This window comes from Solanum dulcamara, chromosome 6, assembly GCF_947179165.1.
Source record: "Solanum dulcamara chromosome 6, daSolDulc1.2, whole genome shotgun sequence".
Taxonomy (NCBI): Eukaryota; Viridiplantae; Streptophyta; class Magnoliopsida; order Solanales; family Solanaceae; genus Solanum; species Solanum dulcamara.
This window is the reverse complement of record NC_077242.1, coordinates 49455694-49477840: the sequence shown is the minus strand read 5'-3', so window position 1 is coordinate 49477840 and position 22147 is coordinate 49455694. Positions and strand designations below refer to the sequence as shown.

The 22147-nt window shown below is 35.6% G+C and overlaps 1 protein-coding gene across 1 annotated transcript in view; it reads left to right on the top strand.

Moving 5' to 3' along the window:
* The window catches only part of LOC129891140 (uncharacterized), a 36063-nt gene extending 14183 nt beyond the window's left edge, over nucleotides 1-21880 (top strand). Inside the window, exons 6-7 of the mRNA XM_055966402.1 lie at nucleotides 13186-13314; nucleotides 21548-21880. Coding sequence (XP_055822377.1) covers nucleotides 13186-13314; nucleotides 21548-21646 — 228 coding nt within the window. The 3' untranslated portion in view covers nucleotides 21647-21880. The remainder of the gene's footprint in view (nucleotides 1-13185; nucleotides 13315-21547) is intronic.
* Nucleotides 21881-22147: the final 267 nt, after the last annotated feature.

The window sequence follows — 22147 nt, the reverse complement described above, 5'->3', positions numbered from 1 at the left end:
CAAATATTAGGCAAGAAGGGAAAACCACCCCTTGGGATGGCCTTGATACTGTCACGAACCAAGCTAGATCGTAGACGTGGCATGGCGAATAGGATCCTGAAAGACCCTAAACGAGCATCTAAGCATAGCATGACGTAAGGTAGCATGATAAACGACATAGAAATAATAGAGTGCGGTAGATAAGTCTTAAACCAAATCTCATCATATCGACTCAATCATAAAAAGAATCTAGGAATAACATCAAAAATGCGGAAGAAAATGTGCTAAGTCTGACATAGCTTCAAACTACAATAGAAGGGGGCATAGGACAAGCCTAGCTCACTTAACAATCTGAGACTAAAAGCCATGAAATAAAAGACAAAATTAGGTGGTTGCGTCCTCGAAGCATGAGGATTCACCAATCAATACACGCCAATAGAAACCTGTACTAGCCGCGAGAGTGAGTAGGAGCGTCGTGACCTATATTATAAAACAATATAGGCAAAAGAGTATGTGTCAGTACTATAGAATGTACTAAATATGGAGAATGTGCAATGCATGACATAAATCAAAATAGTGCAATGACCAAGCTAAATCATGATAAAAGCTTTTAAAACATCATTAGAAATGTAGAACATGGTCAATGCAAAACTCGTGAGTAGTTCATAAATAAGCCATCACATAATGAAAACATAGCATAGTGAGAGGCACCATTAACCGACATAAACCATGTGAGCTATAATATGGAGTCCAGTGTCTTCCCCACATCGAAAAGAGGTTGTCCAACTTGCCAAGGTAAGGACCATTTACATGAGCTATTTGTGGATCCACTAGCTTAAGCTTTGATTGTCCAATTAGGACATCCTATGGGGGCACGTAGTTATGGGATCTAGGTGATTTCTTTTAGTCCACTCGGTGGTAGGCAAACTCAACAAGAAAATCATACATAAACATATCAGTCTTTGAGAAGAAAGAAATCTCAAAAATCATAAGAATAGCTCCTTAAATCATACATGAACCTCAATTCAATCAAAGTCATAAAAAGATACTTAAGTAAAAGCATCTAGATCATGATAAGCTTTTCATAGGAATCACATTTAAATCATAGTGGCTAGATCATGGAAAACCTTCATGATGAGATTACTTCCCTTTTGAAGCAAACCTTAGTTTCATAAAATTCATATTGATACTTCATCGAAAGCATCCTCAAAATCATAGATCATAAATTCATGATGCATGCATAATTCTTTAAACATAGTTCATAATAATAAAATAGGCATAATGCATGAGTTCATGTGAAATTTATCAAAAAAGTGTGATTAAGATTCATCCATGCATAATAAGATCATTGAAATTGTATAAAGCATAATTGATTGAAACCAATGCAAAAATTATCAAAACCTAGGTTTAGAAAGAAATCATAAAAGAGGAATTGAGTTTACTTTGGGACTCTATGGATGGAAGAGGATTCGTGGATGAAATTCCCACATACCTGACTGAAATCTAGCCTTAAAATTTGGAAGGAGACTTGACTTCTTGAAACCCTAGCTTGGAGAGGAAGATGACCCTTGGAGAGAAAACCTTTGAATGCCTTAGAGATTTTTAGGAGAATGGGAGTGAATGGGGGAAATTGAAGTGTTTGGGTAATATAGGTCATCCAAAACGACGTAGCTTAGGTGTTAAATAAATGGAAAAAGTCCAAAATATCCCTAGAAAATGACTGCCAGAGTGACCCTACGGACGGGACCTACGGTCCGTAGGTCCTCCTACGATCCGTGCCTTTGGTTCGTAGAAACCATGTCCAAATTTCAGAGCTACTGGAATTGCTCCTACGACCTTGGTCTACGGATCGTCGAAGGCGCTATGGGTTGTCAAACCCATTTGTCCTGTACAACTTAAAGTTCAAAATCTCTGAATCTCACGTAAGGGGCCACCTATGGCCCGTTGCTCCCTCTGCGGTCTGTAGGACCCTTTCGTGGAACACTACCTTAGCTACTGGAATTTGCAAATTATCAGGAGTCTTATACGGACCCCATCTATGGATCGTAGGGCCTCCTACGATCTGTCGATGACCCTCGTAGGTCAACCCCTGAACTTCCAGATTTTTTCCAAGTCTTAGGCTCGCCTACGAATTCCTTCCTACGGGGGGAGGGGGGCGTAGGACCTTCTCCGGTCCGTAGGTAGGCCTCGTCTGAACTGTACCAAAAGAATTTTCTGCAACTTTCTCCTTCGTTTCAATTTTCCAACTTCCGTGGTCTTACAGGTACTTAACTAAAGTCCCTGGGATTCTATGTAAGATGGACATGGGAAAGGCCTATGATCACCTCAACTGGGACTTTCTGTGAAACATACTTGAGAGGATGGGTTTTGGAAATAGGTAGATAAACTGGTTAGAATATTGTGTGAGTAGAGTTAAATTTTCAGTATTAATCAATGGTACCCCCTCTAGTTTCTTCCACTCTGAAAGAGGATTATGGCAGGGGGATCCTCTTTCCCCCTTCTTCTTTATACGATCTATTAGAGGATTGAGTGATATGTTGAAAACAGCTCAGTCAAAATAACAGGATCAAGGTGTTCTGGATGAATTATAGTGATACTCTGGGTTTAATTATTTCCCATTTGCAGTATGCTGATAACACCTTAGTGAATAGTGGTGCAGAGAAAGAGCAACTGAAGCATCTAAGGGTCATATTAATCCTGTTTGAAGTTGTATTACACATAACTTGGGGCAAAAGTTTTGTCTACCCTGTGATTGAAGTTCCAAATATCAATAGACTTGCTGGTATCCTAGGAGGTAAAGTGGGATAACTACCTACTACCTACCTAGGGATGCCTCTAGGAGCAAAGAGTAAGTCAAAGAACATATGGAATGCAGTGGTCAAAAAGTATGGAAAAAAAGCTAGTAAATTAGAGAAGCCAATACCTATCCTTGGGTGGAAGATTGACTGTAATTAATAGTGTGCTTGATGCTATGCCAACTTATATGATGTCTTTATTCCCTTTGCCAGGGAAAACAACAACAACAACATACCCAATGAAATCCCACAAGTGGGGTCTGGGGAGGGTAGGATGTACGCACACCTTACCACTACATCATGGAGATAAGAGAGGCTGTTTCTGAAGGACCCTCAGCTCAAAAGTCGCAGTCCCAAGTAAGAGAGAAACAATTTATATAACATAATGGCAAAGAAAAAATAAAAAACACGAAAAGCGATGCAAATTTACAAGACAAGAACAATAACGATAGCAAAGTAATATGATAATCAAAGGCAATAACAACACAACTATAAAGGCACGCCTAGACCTACGACCACCTTACCGACACACGACAAGACACCATTCTATCCCTACTAGCCTTCTACCCTAATCCACGACCTCTACTCCTTTTATCTAAGGTCATGTCATCGGTGATATGGAGTAGCGCCATATCTTGTCGAATCACCTCTCTCCAATACTTTTTCGCTCTACTCCTACCCCTCCGCATAACCCCCACATCCAACTGCTCGCACCTCCTAACTGGAACGTCGACACCCCTTCTCTGCACATGCTCAAACCATCTCAGTCTCGCTTCTCTTATCTTGTCTGCCACAGATGCCACTCCCACCTTTTCCCGAATAACCTCATTTCTAATCTTATCATTCCTAGTGTGCCCACACATCCATCTCAGCATCCTCATCTCCGCAACATGCATCTTCTGAACATGAGAGTTCTTTACTGGCCAACACTCCACTCCATATAACAACGCTAGTCTAACCACCATTCTGTAAAACTTACCTTTAAGTTTAGGTGGTATTTTCTTATCACACAAGATTCCAGAGGCAAGCCTCCATTTCATCTACGCTGCCCCAATGCAATGCGTGACATTATTATCGATGTCCCCACTACTCTGGATGGTGGATCCAAGCTATGTAAAGTTTTTTGTCGTGGGGATAGGTTGGGTGGCAAGCCTCACTTCCATACCTTCTCCATCGATCGCACATCTAAATTTGCACTCCAAGTATTCTGTTTTGGTCCTGCTCAATTTGAACCCTTTGGACTCCAGCGTTTGTCTCCAAACCGCTAACCTATCATTAACTCTGTCCTGAGTCTCATCAATCAAAACTATGTCGTTCGCATATAGCATACACCATGGAACCTCCTCTTGAATAGAACGTGTCAGCTTATCCATCACCAAGGCAAAAAGAAAATGACTTAGCACAGATCCCTGATGTAGTCCTATCTCAATAGGAAAATGCTTTGAGTCCCCTCCCACCGTCCTAACCCAAGTCTTGGCTCTAGCATACATGTCCTTTATCGTCCTAATATACACCATTGGGATACCTTTAGCCTCCAGACACCTCCAGAGAACATCTCTCGAAACTTTGTCACAAGCCTTTTTAAGGTCAATGAACACCATATGGAGATCCCCTTTTCTTTCTCTAAATTTCTCCACCAGTCTCCTCATAAGATGGATTGCTTTAATAGTCAACCACCCCGGCATGAATCCGAACTAGTTCTCTGAGATTGATACTCCTCTTCTCACCCTCATCTCCACCACTCTCTCCCAAATCTTCATACTGTGACTTAGTAATTTGATACCCCTATAATTATTATAGTTTTGGATGTCACCCTTGTTCTTATACAGTGGAACCATAGTACTTCACCTCCATTCATCGGGCATCTTAGCAGTCTTCAGAATAACAACAACTTAGTCAACCACTCTAAACTTGTCTTATCAATGCTCTTCCAAAAGTCCATCGAAATCTCATCGGGCCCGGTTGCTCTCCCCCTCCTCATCCTGCTAATAACACATCTAACCTCCTCGACCCTAAAACACCTGCAATACCCAAAGTCTCGAAGACTATAAGAGTACGCCAAATCACCCAGTACAATATTTCTGTCTCCTTTCTCATTTAGGAGTCTGTGGAAGTAAGCTTGCCACCTCTGCTTGATAGAGGTCTCATCCACTATCACTTCACATTCCTCGCCCTTGATGCACTTTACTAGATCCAGGTCGCGGGCTTTTCTCTCTCTCGTTTTGGCGAGCCTATACAATTTCTTATCCCTACCTTTTTCCCCTAACTCAACATACAAGCGTTCAAAAGATGCCATTTTAGCACTGGTGACAACTGACTTCTCTTCTGTCTTCGCCTTCTTATAGATATCTTTAAGCGTACTCTTCTCCTCCTCATCCATGCACTCCAACCACTCCGTATAGGCAACCTTCTTGGCTTTCACTTTGCCTTGTACTTCTCCATTCTACCACCAATCTCCTTGATGACCACCAAAGATTCCTCTTAATACCCCTAGAACCTCGGTAGCTGCTTTTCTAATGCAATCAACTGTCATCCCACATGTTCACATCCCCACTACTACTCCAGGCCCCTAAACCAGTCAGCTTCTCCCCTATCTCTCGAGAAAAGTCGGGAGTTAGGCCCCCCCATCTAATCCTCGGTCGGTCATAAAGGGTCTTCTTTCTCCTATCCCTCTTAATCTCCAAGTCCATCACCAAAAACTTATGTTGGATAGTAATATTCTCACTCGGAATAACCTTGCAATCCTTACAAAGGCCTCTATCACCTTTCTGGAGGATTAAGTAGTCAATCTGAGTCCTAGCTACCGTGCTACTAAAGGTGACCAATTGATTATCCCTCTTCAGAAAACACAAATTAGCAATAACCAACTCAAAAGCTTTAGCAAACTCCAAAAGCGATACCCCATCGCCATTCCTTTCGCCAAAACCAAAGCCTCCATGGACATCATCAAAACCATCAGAAGTTGTACCGATATGACCATTGAAATCTCCACCAATGAAAATCTTTTCGGTACTAGGTATACCTCTCACTACCTCATCCAAATTCTCCCAAAAGAGTCTTTTGACTTCTTCCAGCCTTCTTTTTTATTGTTGATCACAACAGATCCCATCTCACCAAGTGATACTTCTTTTCCCTCTCTCCATTTCCTTGCCATAAAAAGTTTCTCCTGATGGAGTCTAGCTTCTTTACGACACTCCCTGGCAAAGGGGGAATGGGCTAAAGAATCTCAAAAGTTCAGAATCAGTGCCTCCTCTTGAAGTGTCTATAGAAGTTTGTTTCTGGGGAACAAGGTTTGTGGAAAGATGCTATATCTTCCAGATATGCTATGGAAGACCTATGGATCACTAAGGATGTTAGAAGCCCTTAGGGGGTAGGACTATGGAGAATAATCAGGAACCTGTTGCCTAAAATGTGGGGAAATTCAAGAATTGAAATAGGAAATGGAAGGACATCCTCCTGGAATGATGTGTGGGTTGGTCAACACCCTTTGAAACCGTTGTATCCTGTTATCTACAATCTGAACCAGAAGGAGGCAACACTAGCACAGATGTCAGAGACAATCGAGGATATAATCTCCCTTTCAGGAGAGAATGAATGACTGGGAGATAGGCAGCTTAACAGATTTCTACAATTCTTTGGAGTAGGCCAATAACCTTAACACAAATGAAGACAGTCTACAGTTACTGAGGGCTAACAATGGAAAGTTCACAGTAAAAGTTAGTATATTGTCTCTAAATGTTAACTTCATGAAAAAAAATATCTACCACATTCCTAGTGTCACCATAAAAGGAATAATGAAGTTTTGTATTAATTAAAATGGTTGGAAGGACAAAAATTGTTACTTCTCATAGAGCTCTCGGCTCACTTTAAGCTCTACTTTGTAAGATGCACAATTCAGCAATGAAGAGGGGGCAACCTTGGAAGAAAAAAAAGAAGGACCACATTGCGAACAACACGATGACGAAGGAGACAACTTTTAGTCAAGCAAGCAAATCCACTCCATTAGGCTCCCAGCAATTGAAGAAATCTGGATCTAAGGCATCCAATGGAACAGTAACTCCATTTGCTTCCCAATTGGGTAAACAGTTGACGATGACCATAGGTATGAACAAGCGACTTACTACACCTAGAGTTAGCTAAATATAGTGTTATTGGGTCTGTCTCAAAAGAGGTGAATGTGATAAAATAAGGAGGTGAAGATAATGAGCAGCAAATACATGCAACTGTAAAGATGAAACTGGACTTGACTGCTAAACCAGATGGAGATATATGGATTGGATTATTCAAGGTGTGTAAGCTTGGATCTAGGGGGTGAGAAAAATAAAAGAAACGATTCATTCAAAAGAGAAAAATAAAACAACAATTCTTTCAAAAGGAAATGAATTGTCTTCGTGCAATTTTGGATCTTATAATTCTTATACAAGAACTCCAATTATGTTTAACTTCCTCCTTATATTTTTAGCTAATTCAATTTACTAAACAACATAAACTTACCGAATAATGCATACGCTACCGATATTGTTGCACAATTCATAACTTCCTTTTTTCGTTAGTGTTGCATTTTTCGCATAAAAAATTGTTCATAAAAAATAATTGTGTATATATAATTAAAAAAAATATGTATATACTTTGTCGGTCTGATTCGGTTATTTCTTCGATTTTTTTGAACAAAATCAAAACCAAATCAAATATTATCGGTTTTTAAAAATGTAAAACCAAACCAAACCAAATAAAAATCGGCTTGGATAGGTTTTACCCAAACCGTAAATTCTGTGGAAGTATGAGATAGTATTGTGGAAATAATTGAGAAAGGATTGGCTCAATGGAAAGCTCAGCATCTTTCCCTAGAGGGGAGGGTCACTTTGATAAACTCATTTTTGGACTCTCTTCCAACATATCTGATGTCCCTATTCCCTATCCTTGCCAGTGTGGAGAAGAAGTTTCCTCTGAAGACCAAACTCAAGGACTGGAGTAAATCAGTTCAAGGTAATCTGGAAATTCAAAAGCAGTTGGTACTGACACAATTGACAGGACTGGAAGAAATCCAAGAACACAGAACTTTGCAAGAGAAGGAGATTGCGTCCAGAATGACTCTTATAAATGAATTTGAAGATATTGCCCGAAAGGAAGTGATAGCTTGGAGAGAGAGGTCCAGTGCGACATGGCTAAAGCAAGGGGACAAAAATACCAACTTCTTCCATAAAACAACAAATGCTCATAGGAGAGCCAACACTGTTGATAGACTGAAAGTAGGGGAGGTGATGATAGAAAATCCAGTTGCAATCAAGAAGGAAATAGTGACCTTCTATGAGAACTTATATGCTAAAACAGAAGAGTGGAGGCCTCATCTAGAGATGGAGAATTGCCCTATGATCAGTGCTGAAGATAGTTCCATGTTGGAAGCCCCTTTTGAACCACATGAGATACTGGAAAGCATCAAGGCATGTGTAGGGGACAAGGTCCCAAGTCCAGATGGCTTCTCCATGGAATTTTTCAAGCAGTGTTGGGATATTATTAATGTTGGTCCAGTAGCTGCAATTCAAAATTTCCATGAAAAGTACTTTATTGAAAAGAGCCTGATTGTAACTTTTGTTGCTTTGATTTCAAAGAAGGTAGGTGCTGAGGAACTAAAAGATTTCAGACTCATAAGCCTCATTGGGGAGGGGGGGGGGTCTACAAGATAATAGCTAAGCTCCTAGCAGAGAGACTCAAATAAGTAATCCAAGGCATAGTAGACAGGAAACAGATGGCCTTCATCAAAAGAAGGCAGATCATGGATGCTGTATTAATTGCAAATGAATGTATTGAAGCTAGACAAAGAAGCAACAAGCCAAGGATTGCCTGCAAGCTGGACATAATTTCCTCATCCAAATGTTGGAAAGAATGGGTTTTGGGGTTAAATGGATCAGCTGGATCAAATATTGTATTGGCAGTGTGAGATTCTCCATCCTAATCAACAGAGCACCTGCTGGATTTTTTGATTCTCAAGGAGGATTGAGACAGGGGTACCCACTATCTCCCTTTCTGTTCATTTTTGCCATGGAAGGGTTGAGTAACTTGATCAACACAACAAATGGGATAGGGTGGATCAAAGGATTCCAAGCAGGAGATTTAAACAACCTGGAGGTAACTCACCTCCAATATGCAGATGATAAATTGGTCTTTTGTGAAGCAAAAATTGATCAAATTCTGATTTTTAGGATTATTTTGTCATTTTTGATGCAGTCTCTGGACTCCATATCAATTGGGAAAAGAGCTTTATCTACCCGATCAACACTGTGACAGGGATAGAAAGCTTGGCTAGTAAGTTAGGAGGCAAGATTGGTGAACTTCCAACAACTTACCTACGCATGCTTGTGGGAGCTAAAAGCAAGTCCATAGGTAGTTGGAATGACGTCCTGGGGAAATGTCAGTGCCTCTACTTGGGAGGACTAACTTTAATCAACAGTGTCCTTGATGTACTACCATCCTATATGATGTCAGTATTTTCAATGCCTGCTAGTGTATCTAAGAGCACTGATGTCCTTAGGAGAAATTTCCTATGAGAAGGCAGTGAAGAAAAAAAGAAGTTCCACCTAGTTAAATGGGAGGAATTGATAGTGAACAAGAATACAGGTGGCCTAGGCATCAGGAACTTAAGGAAGCAAAACCAAAGCCTCATGTTGAAGTGGTTGTGGAAATTTGCTAATGAAGATCATATGCTTCGGAAGGAGATCATCACATCAAAGTATGGCATGGAGGATAAGTGGATGACAAAAGTGGTTAACACCCCATACAGCTGCACTGTATGAAGAGCAATCAGGAACTTGTGGCCTATGTTGTCTTCTAGATCCAGAATCAATCCGAGCGCTTTTACCAAGAATGTTGACCAAAGTCAACCTTAGGCCAAATTTCAAAGCCTAAAGCGCCAAATGACCCCAAACTCGCACCGAAAGCCTCGATACTCGTGCCGACCATTCTACTAGCCTAATTTGGCCATTCCAGAGCTGATGGAACCATCAAAATTCCATTCTGAGGTCGTCTTCTTGGAGTTTTGATCGAAGTCAACCATTCAAACTCCAAGAGCTCCAAAACAGGGAAACGGGCGTAAAACCCAAAATAACGACTCAGGTGATCGAACTATCAACAAGTCATAAATGACTTGGGGTTGCTACAAGAAAGTTCCAAACGCTAAAAAGATTGGGAAAAGACGAAAATGACCTGGAGGGTCATTACAACAGCCGTTGGTGTTATAGTGAGGTTATCAATACCTATGGAGTGGGAGTTTGGAAAACTATAAGAGCTTTTTGGCCACAACTGCAGGAAGATTACAGAATTAGGGTAGGCAATGGTGACAAAACTAATTTGTGGAAGGATATTTGGATTGGGCAAGCTTCACTTCAGGAAGTCTTCCGTGATTTGATGGCATTGAACAGAAAACCTGAAATCTATATAAATGAGTGTTGGTCCCCTCAAGGTGGGAACCTAAATTTCAGAAGGCATCTAAATGATTGGGAAGTGGGAAGGGTGGTTGATTTACTAAAGATGGTGGAGGATTTACAAGCCACAACCACTGAAACAAATTCTCTGAGGTGGGGACACACAAGGTATGGTATTTTCTCTGTGAATAGGCTATACAAGAACGAGAACAGTGTGGTCCAACGGGAGTAGTCAAGGCTCTGGAAAAAAATATGGAAGATCATGGCAACTACTAAGGTAAAATGCTTCACATGGTTAATGGTGAAGAAGGCTTGTCTTACTCATTAAGTACAACAAAAGAAGGGGAGAGTAGTGGTGACCAGATGTTTTTTGTGCAATGAGACTGGGGAAACAAACAACCATTTATTCCTACATTGCAATTCACTACACAGATTCGGAACCTGGTTTGCAGCCTCACAAAGACAGAGTGGATCATGCCTAAACACACAACTGATTTAATAGTTTGTTGGATTAGAAGAGGGGGAGCAAGATCCAGAAAAAAATGGCTGAGGATAATACCCTCATGCATATGGTGGTCAGTGTGGAAGGAGAGGAATGGAAGGGGCTTTGAAAATAAAATCAAATCCATTCATGACATGACATGGAGTTGCTTAGTGTCTTTATTTTTTTTTTGTGTAAGAAAATCGTATAGTGGAATTTGATGATCCGATAGACTTCTTAGGTAATTTGTAAATCTAGAGTCTGACTTGGTATCCTTGAGTAGTGACTGTAGGCAATATTTTCATACTGATTGCCGTTTAGGTGTTTTGTTATTATGATGATTAGGGGATTTCCAGGGCTCTGGCATGTCCAACCCTACAATTTTCTTCTATAAATATTGCTTGGAAGAAGGTGCTTACAACTTTCCTAAGGTGACAATGAAAGAAAATAATGAAGTATTTTAATTATTTAGCTGTTACTGTTTCCTCTAATGTGTTTTGAAAATGAAATTAAAACTATCGAATCTTACGAAAGAGATTTTCTCAATCCTGATGACCATACAGAAAAAAATAAATTTTGTATTATTTAAAAAGGTCAATAATGAATACCAGGAAATAAAACTTGAAAAAGTTGAATAAAAAATTTGAGAACGTGGAAAGGACATTTACTTCCCAGTTCATCCTAATAGAGCCGTCAATATTGCGTAGGCCTGTTGGGCTGGCCTAGTCCAACTCGTGATATTATAGGGTTGTACTATGATTGTTGGAGCCCATTTAAGAACGAGGCTTTTCCAAGAAAGCCTGCTGACCCGTGAGACTTGAGCGAGGTGTGCTAGGTCGGCCCGTAGACCAAATAAAAATTAATTTAAATAAAATAAAGTAGAGTATTAAAAATAACGACAGTAGTCCAAACTCAAAGTCTTCTTAAACCATCATATATTGATATTATAAAGTTCAAAAATCCAAGTATTAAAATTTAAATACAAAATTATGTTTATAAAATATTTAAATACCAAAAATACAAAATCCTAAATTTGCGAGTGGCGTTATGTCAAAAGTTATTCAAGTTCGCAAAAGCTTTATGTCCACCACCATTTTCTTGTACAATTGTACCCAATATAGAATGACAATCCAAATTGAAGTCATACAGCCAAAACTTTATTTGAAACAAAATATAATAAGTATTAGGGTTATTTTTTTGTGAATGTGAGTAGAGTTGTCAAAATGGGCTGACCCAATCCAACCCTAAAGGGCTAACGAGTTAAATCGGTTAGGACGGGTTAACTCTTTTAACTAAAGGGCCTATAAAATACAACCAATCCAGCCCTAAGCAGGCTATGGGTTGGGACGGGTTGACCCTTCAATCAAAAGATGGACAACATTGACCTCTTAAAAATACTATTGAACATTGATCAACACAACACCAATACATCAAAAATTCACATGTCCATGAGTTCCACACACTTTAGTGGAATACTTACAAAACAATAGAATAGATAAGATACAACAATCAACAATCATAAGATTCATCATAACAACATACATTACATGATTATTTTTTCACAAACTAGACAAGAAAGGAGAAACAAGAAATTAGGCATAAACACAAAAGTAAAAGAGGTCAAAGATTCATTGTTATAATAATTTCAATTGCCTAGTTGCTGAAGATTTGACAAAATAAAACACTATTTAAAATATATATAATAAATATTTTTAAAATTCATGACTCAGGCCTCTGAGGTTCGCGGGTTGAGTCTAAGGGGTTGGTGGGCCAAAAGAGGCTGCGCTAAAAAGCTTCGTTCCTAAATGGGCTGAAAAATTTTAGCCCAACCCCACTTAATTCAAGGGTTGGGTTGAACCGACCTCAAGGGCCAAGCCCATTTTGACAACTCTAAATGTGAGACTTGGTTAGCAAGTAATAACACCATGTACTTTTTAGAGCCTTGATGACTACACTGAAGATCACGATACGCAAGATGAAGCACTCAACATATTTTGCACCTCGCTTCAGCACTTAAGTGTGCTATAAGGATCCTTTGATAACACTGCTTTTAAGTCCGTCAAATATCAACAAATTCTAATTTTTGTCATTGTAATTTTTTGTTAAGTGCATTTAACATTCAAATTAGTTGATTAGTGTACTTTTGATTCCTCTAAATATGAATCTTCAGAAATTTTTAATGAATTATTAAGAGTTAAAATCATTTAATTATCATTATTTTATGCTAAATTTCATTGTTACTCCATATTTGAGGGTAATATAGTTCTAGTGATGGTGTAAATGCCGCATATTCCTTTGTAGGGTGACCACAATTTTAGTTAATTAAATGTTAAATATGCTTAGTTAAATATTACAAGAACTAAAAAAAAAAATTGACAATAACTGTAGGACCAAAATGCAGTTATCCCTATTTTTTAAATCCTAGAAACAACTTGCATCCTTGAATTCCTGGAAATGTGATGAACAGTTACAAGTTGATGGACTGACACATTTATGTGAATTACTTGATTAGGCAACTATAAAGATGGACATGCATGGACTATTCCATTTGCGGAATGTTGGAAAATATCCAATTCATGTGAATGGTAAAGAAGTACTTCCGAAACAGAGTCTAACCCTCACTTCTGGTTCCTTCATTGAGGTATGCTTCTTATTTGACACAAGATTAACTAGTCAAATATCCTGGTTAAGGTTAAAGATTTTTGTTTGGTACTTTTAGAAGTGTTGCCTCCTTTCTCCCTTCGGAGCCCTGAGATCTTGATGACAACTGAAGGCTCTTAGTCATCTACCTCTTGCATCAATTTCCAAGCAAATTGTGTATTCCATCATCGATGAGTTACCTATCTTATTAGCTTGTTCTTCAATTTAGCTTATCACATGACTTAGAGCCCGTTTGGATGGGCTTTAAGTTGGTCAAACCAACTTATAAGCCCCGTTTTAGCTTTTGGACGTGTTTGCCTAATGCTTAAAACCATTTTATGCTTAAAATAAGTTCAAAAAAATAATTGGTCTGTTTGACTTAACTTATCTAAAATAGCTTATAAGGTAAAAACAATTTATAAGCAAAAAAAACTAAGTTGGAGTAGCCCAACTTATTTTTTTTGGCTTATAAGCTGCTTTCGGCTTATAAGCTACTTTAAATAAGTTCAGTTAAACAGGCACTAAAAGGTTGTGACTTAGAGTGTGTTTGGTATGAAGGACCAATTTTCTCATATTTTGTTGACTTAAATGTTTTGGAAAATATTTTTCAAATCAATTTATTTTCCTCAAATTTAAGGAAAATGATTTTCTTCCAAAAACTAAGGAAAACATTTTCCCAAACTCTCCTCCAATCTTAAATTACAATGTTTTCTTCTTACCCCAACCCTACCACGACCCCCCTCCCCCACCCCCCCAAAAAAAATAATTAAAATTTCTTTTTTAAGAAAAAATTTAAAAGTTTATTTTTAAAAAATATTTCACATTTTAAAATTTTCATTTTTTTACCCAAAATTTTAAAAAATTATTTTTTGAAAAATACATCAAATTTTGAAAGTTTCATTTTTTTACGCAACCCGTACCCGACCCCGCTACCAGCACCCCCCCCCCAAAAAAAAAATATTAAAAATTTATTTTGAAAATATTTCAATTTTTTTTTTGACCACAACCCCTACTGTGCCCCCCCCCCCCCAAAAAAAAAAAAAATTAAAAATTTGTTTTCAAAAAATATTTCAAAGTTTTGAAAATTTCATTTTTTCATCCCTCCCCCCTGCCAGCCCCCCACCCCATTCCCAAAAACAATTAAAAAATTATTTTTTTAAAAAAATCAAATTATTTGAAAGTTATGTTTGGAGTCGGGTGTGGTCGGATTTCGGTTCGAAAGTCGAGATCGAGTCTAAATTTGGAAGTTGAATCTTGGGTTGAAAGTCGAGTTGGGTCCTATATCAGATGTTAGGGTCGGATCCCGATTTAATTACTAGGGTTGATTTTCATGTCAGAAACTATTTTCTTAAAAAATATTTTCTACTCTCTAGCCAAAAATAAAAAATATTTTCATTCACTAAACAAACAATAGAAAATATTTGTCATTCACCAACCAAACATGAGAAAATAAGTTAGAAACCAACTTGTTTTTCAAGAGAACATTTTCTGGGAAAACACTTTTCATGGAAAACATTTTCCTTCATACCAAACACACCCTTAGTTACTTAAACTCAAGCCTAGGTATTTATTCTTTTATGATCAAGTATATCAAACCTAGTAATCATTCTTTTTTATTTTTCAAGTAGAAGTATATCAAGCCTAGGTTATCATCTGGTGGTTATTATTGAAACCGGGATGATTGTTTAAGAACCGTTTTGTCACCCTTATCCTATTCTTGTTTCAAAGAACTACGGGTCAGGCCTCTGTAATATTGAATTTATGGGTAGACATTTGGAGCTGATTGAGCTTTTGCTATTTTAAGTGAAAATTACTTTGTTGGAAAAGAGAACTTTCCTATCAATGAATGTTTTATGTTGAATTTGTCCGAAAAAGTCGATGAGTGTGTGTCGGATCCTCCAAAAATAGTGCATTTTTGAAGGATTCAACACGGGTATAGCATTTGTTTTGCAGAGTCCGCGCTACACAGGTTGGTGTGGTTGGAGGTTAAAATTATAGTTCTGATTTTGAACAATCTGCTAATTCACCATTCCCTCTCAATCATAGGCAGGTAACTGCAATTACGGGTCATTTGGTTTATATACAACTTATTTTTCGATTAGTTATGTTGGATAAGTTATGCTGGGATACGTTATGCTGAGAGTGGTATTCATTGCTTGTTTGGTTTGTCATATTCAAAAGTATATTTATTGCTTAATTTTTAAGTATAAGTTGTTTGTTTACAAAAATACCCTCCACCTTATTTTATTTTTTTTACATTTTCTTTGCAAGCTTTAGTTATTTATTCTTAAAAATAAAATTTTCATCTTATTTAATTTAAATATTTTTGTGTATGCATTTCAATGATTGTGTTGTGTGTTTTTAAAATTAAACTTTCATATTATTTAACTTAAAAATAAAACTTTCATCTTATTAAGCTTAAAAATAAAACTTCTATTTTAATTTTATTAAAGTAAAATAAATTTTATTACTAAAATTATCTACATTTTAAAGTTATCTACATTTTAATTGATATATAGAATATAATTTTTAAGTGAGTAATAAACTATTTAAATAAAAATATGTAATTTAGTAGTGAAGTGAACATTTTAAAAGAAATCAAAATATAAATAAACATAAGAATTAGACAAATAAATTCAATTTGTAATATATTCATAAATAGAAATTGTATTTATAAAATATAATTTTATAATAGAAAAATATATTATCATAACAACAACGATTATTAAGGTTAGTGAATGTTATTATAAATGTTGTTAAAAATTATGTTAATACACATGAATGTAAAAGGTGGTGTATAAAAGAGAGTTTAGGGGGCGTATTTTTGTTATTTTACATACTTTATCACAAGATAAGTTATCCTGAGATTACTATTCCACCCTGAGAGAGGAATAACTTATCTTATTACTAATTGTTTATTCTGGGATAAGTTATCCCATCCTTTGCAATCAAACAAGGGATTTAAGAACACTTAAAAATTATTCCGAGATTAACCCCTCTTAGCTATCACACCAAACAACCCTTTAAATAGATTAATCATTAGTGAGTATAGACCTTACCTTTTCGGCAATGAACCTCTCCAGCTTGAGTGACAGACAGGAAGTATGAAAATTTAGCTTATCAGAATCTAATATGTGTATATATACACATAATGATAGTTCATAAGATTATGTCTTTTATATATCTCTAGTTTATACAAAATGAATTTCTGAAATTTCAAATTTTGATACTCCATATTTATATTTGGTTTGCACATTATTTGTTAACTTAAAAAAATGCATATATTGGAGTGCAAAATATTTTTTATAACAAGATTATATTGTGTGAGAATAGCTACATACATATTGAGAGAAATGCAAAGGAGTTTCCTTCTCTTTTTTATGTGATAGGAAGAGAGAAATGTAAGAACTTTTGGGGGTGGGGGTAGGGTGGGCGAAAGTTTTTTTTCATTTTTTTTTAAAAAATGGGGGTGGTGAAGGTGGGGGTATGGGGTAGAAAAAAATTAAATTTATTTTTTTTAATGAAAAATAATTTTTTAGAGAATAATAATTTAGGGGTGGGTGGGGTGGTAGGGGTTGGGGTATTAATAATTTAGTTTTTTTTAATTGTTTTTTTGACTTTAGAAGATTAAAGTGGGTTAGAACCATTTTATTCAAACCATATTTGATCAAATTCATATTTACTCATATTTTATATAGGTGAATTATAAGTCAATCCATTTTGACTCAAATCATATTCAATCCATCCAAATTTCATCTAAGTCACCCATTTTTCACCTCTAACTATATGAGTGAAATTGCCTAACAAAGCATGCTATAATCCAACCAATGCTTGCAAAAAACCTGTTGTTTGGTAAGACTGGAGAGGGATAACCTATTGGAAAAAACTTTCCACCTCCAACCATGTTTGAGACTTCGATTCACCACATGGGGAAGCGGGAAAAGCCCATTGTTAGACCTTTAGGGGTGTGGGGGAAGAGAGCAAGAAAAAAGCCCACGACATTTTATGTTCGTAGAATTTTGTAGGGAAATTTTGAGAAACAAATAACATTAGGTCTTAATTAAGATTTCTTCGTTATAGTTTTAATATTTACAATCCACAGCTATATTTTTGGTTTGCTATCTGTTGTATTCATTGTATTTTTTGGTGATTTTCCTACAAAAATACAAATACAACTTAAATTGAGTAAAAGACGAAAGATATCTTTTCTGATATGGTAAATTAGAATAAATCACTCCCTAAAAATACTCTTGTTTCAAATCGGACTCTCAAGTGTTTGTGATTCATCGTTTCTGTTATGGTAAATTAGAATAAATCACTCCCTAAAAATACTCCTGTCTCAAATTGGACTCTCAAGTGTGTATGATTTATAGTTATTCTGGAGAATGCAAACTGAAAGTACAAATCTGCCAAATGTCTTGTATTCATTACGAGTCATTGTTGCATTCATTATGAGTAATTTGTATTCAAATGCTGCCAAATTTCTTGTATCTAATTATATTCATTTGTATTCTAACGTGTTGTATTCATATGTGATCATAAATATTGACAAATTTCTTTATATTCAATACTAATACGTGTATATTCAAATTTCTTATTTTATTCATTTATGATAATGTGTGCAAAAAAAAAGGTAAAAATTTGCTTAGATTTAATTATTTTCATTTGAGTCAAGCAAGTTGTTGTATTCATTTTTTTCGCAAAAAGTTGTCAATATTCTGTGTACCTAATATATTAAAATCTCTTGTTGTATTTGTTTCTGTGTGATCTACTTGTTTTCATTTGAGTCAAGTGTGTTGTATTCATTTTTGTTCGTAAAAATTGTCAAGTTTCTTATATACCTAAATACAAAAAGGCATATGAATACAATTATCTTACAATTGAATCCAAATATAAGCGAATACAAAAATTCTAACTGTTGAAAGATATACATATGTGGAATGTATATGTTACTTATCATTCAATTCAAAGCATATGAACACAATTAGAGAAAATGTCATAAATAGTACTTTACCTATAGGAATAGGTCTAAAATGGTCCCTTAACTATACGCTTAACAGATTTAGTCCTTTAATTATTCAAAGACTTATCATGTTTGGTCCCTTAACTATACACTCACCGATTTTAGGTCCTTAACTATACACTTGCCGGTTTTAGTCCTTTAAGTGTTTAAATAGTTATCAAGTTATATTTCTTATCCATTTTTTACACAAATTTAGTATATATTAACGGAATCTATGCCTTAATGAAATTAAATCATTAAGCCATTTTTCCAGTTGTTTTTCTCTCCCGCTATGTTTTCTTCAAATTACTCTTATGAAAAGAACCTTACCTTAGCAATTCAAAATAAAATTAATGAGGAAAGAAAACATAAGTCAATTTTATTCAACGGAGGATAAAATGAATGATATTACTGCTGCTACTAATGACTTGAATATATTAAAATTTATTATAAAAAGGAAAAACTTATTACTCGTTAGGTGTGGGGAGAGATTTATTTATATTTAATAAAAATGAATTTCTTACAATGAGAATAAAATTAAAAGTTCTATTCTCACATGTTTTGATTCCAAATTTTATACTCCATCGGCTTTATTAAAGGGAATTTATTTAATTATTCAGAAGTTAAAATTTATAAAATGGTAGATTTGTAACTTTTATTAGTTTTTTAAATTTTGAAATAGATCGATTTTATTATTCTGTTCGTTTTATTTTACGTAGAGAAATTTGAGTAATAAGATAAAATCTCTTATTTTTCTTTTGTAGGAAAAATAAAATTAAAAATTTCGTGATGATTATGTATCGTTAACCTAAGTTGCTCGAACTCGGGTGCGGGTGTCCAAGACGGATACTGAATTCGATTATGTATCGTTAACCTAAGTTGCTCGTACTCGGGTGCAGGTGTCCGAGACGGATACGAATCCGAGAGTCGGATTCAACAAAATCTAAATTTTAAGATTCGAGGATATGAATTCAGGTATGGATACGGGTGCAGGGATTCAGCTAAAAATATTCAATATTGTAAAAATATAGTTATAAAGATAAAGATATTCTTCCCCTTAGAAAAGAAAAAGAAAGTCATTCAAGACCTTCCACCAACTCTCCTTACGGATCATTGCTACTGTCTACCATAAGTCGAACAAAATTGCTTGAATATTTAGCATCTCTCTATTTGGCTTAAAACATGAAGCAACGTATATTGACCAAGAGGAAAAGTATCTTGGTCAAAGTATCTGATGTGGGTTAATCGAATCTCACACATAATCTCATACATATCCTATACCTGCACCCGTCTCGTGTCAACATGGGTGCGACAACAAAAATGAAGAGTCCGCGCAACATAGTCGTTAACTGCTAAAGAAGGGAACATAGCATATTCAAGTCATTAGCAACAATAATATACTTCATTTTATCCTCCATTGAATAAAATTAGGACTTAAATCTTCTTTCCTCATTAATTTAATTTTGAATCGTTGAGGTTATTATTCTTTTCATAAGAGTAATTTAAAAAAAATAGTAGCGGGAAGAGAGAAACAACTGAAAAAATGGATTAAAGATTTAATTTCACGAATGCATGAGTTCCATTAAAATATACTAAATTTGTTTAAAAAATAAATAAGAGACCAAACCTGATAACTATTTAAATACTTAACGAACTAAAATCTATAAGTGTATAGTTAAGGGACTAAAACAAGTAAGTATATAGTTAAGGGACCAAACATGATACGTTTTTGAATAGTTCAAGGACTAAATCCAGTAACTGTATAGTTAAGGGACCATCTTAGACCTACTCCTATAGTTAAGGGACTATTTATTGCATTTTCTCACACAAATACATATTGGTACAAAATATATATTTGGAACTTATCTTTCAATACAAATACATAAGAATACAAAATACAATATTTGATACAAATACAAATATTTAACTGTTTAAGGGCTTTATAACTATTGAACTGTATTTGGTACTTGGCTTTTCAATAGAAAAATCATATGAATACAAATGTATAACAAGAAAAAATACAATTGAAGACATTGATACAAAAAGTATAATGATAAACTGATACACTTGAATATGTTGATCTAAATGCCTCAGTTGAATACATTGATACAATTGAATATGTTGATACAAAATTATATCAACAAAAAAATACAGTTGATTACATTAATACAAAAAGTACAATAGTGAACTGATACACTTTTGTTTTTGATACAAATGCCTAAAATGAAAAGACACAAAAATCTCTCTCGAAACATAACAAGTACATCCAGATTTGAAATCTTTTCACAAAAACTACATAAATAGATTGAAACACCCACCCCACCCATCATGTTAGCCATCAAAAATACATACAAAAATTGAAACACCCATCATAAACATAGTAGTCTATTAAGAACTCATTTGATCTCACAAAGAAGAAAATACATAGCCATCGTTCAACTCCATCGGACCACCGTGAACTATTCCAATTTTTTGTCCTTCGTCCACTAAAATTCAATCTGAGAGGCTGACAGTTGTGGTATAGTGGCGTAAGAGGAGGTGCAGGCAACGAAGATGATGGAGGAGGAAGAGGCTGAAGCAATGATAGTTGAAGAGGATTCATGACGAGATTAACTCAAAAAAATACAAACCAACAAAAAGTTACCTGATTGTAAGAAATTCTGAATTTGTTGGAGATTCACGCTAAAAACTAGATTTGATTTGTAAAGGAGAGAAAAATGAAATGGAAGAAAGAGGGTGGAATTTGATTTGAACTGATTTTGCAGTAGAGAAGAAAGAAACGGAAGGGGAGAAAGAGAGTGTGGTTGAGGGAACTTGAGTTGTGCCTTATTATACAGATGTTGTGTGTAAAAGGTGTATTTGCTACAGATTTAATAGTATTGTAGCAAATAATAATATTTTGTAACTATAGTTGTGTACCATAAATACATACCACATGTTCACTTTGTTATGTAGTTTTACCATTTTTTTTCCTGTCTAAGTTGTGTGACAATGATTGCTTTTGGTATTTAAAGTTGATTTTTGAGCTTATTAACTGAACAAGCTGAAAACACAACTAGAAGCTTTTCTTGTCAAAATAGCATTATGCATGTTGACTAATTATCTTTTCATTTTCTGATGGGGTTAAGAGCAGTGTGGAATTATATTTAAGCAGAGATGTCTCTTGTTTTTTTATTTCTTTTCCCTGTAATGTCCATCAGGATATATTTTAACCCGACCGAGTAAATTGCAGGTAAGAGAACTTACATTCACTTTTGAGATAAATCAAAGTCAAGTAAAACGATATGTAGACATCCTCAAGGAAAGCCAAAGTCAGGATATCAAAGCTTGAGCAATTCTGGACAGAGTATAAGGAAGTGCTGTCTTTTATCATTGCACTTTCTGGATACTTTGTAATATCTGTATTCTCCCTATTTTCTGTCATTTTATTTTTTTCACTTTGAATCGTAAAGATAGTCTATATGGAAGTCTGAGAATTTTGAAGGGTTTCCGGTTATCACTGCAGCTTATATGGAGAGGCTTTAGGTAATACATGATGAATCAATTAAATTATGGGAGTTTCTAATGGCTTGTGCTCTACTATTTGCTTATAACTTTAAACTAAAGAGGCAAGGGTGGGAGTCGAGGCAAGGTGAGGCATAAGTCTCAAAGGGTTGGGCATAAGCTTTATGGGTTTTTAATTTTTTAATATTTTATAAATCTACATTGTAGAAATAAATATTTTAAATGGTAAAATTACATAGAAATATTAAGAAAATATAAAACAAGTAAAAATGTGTAAAGAACTGATTCGTTTTAAAATGTTGATTAAAATCAACAATTGACTATAACT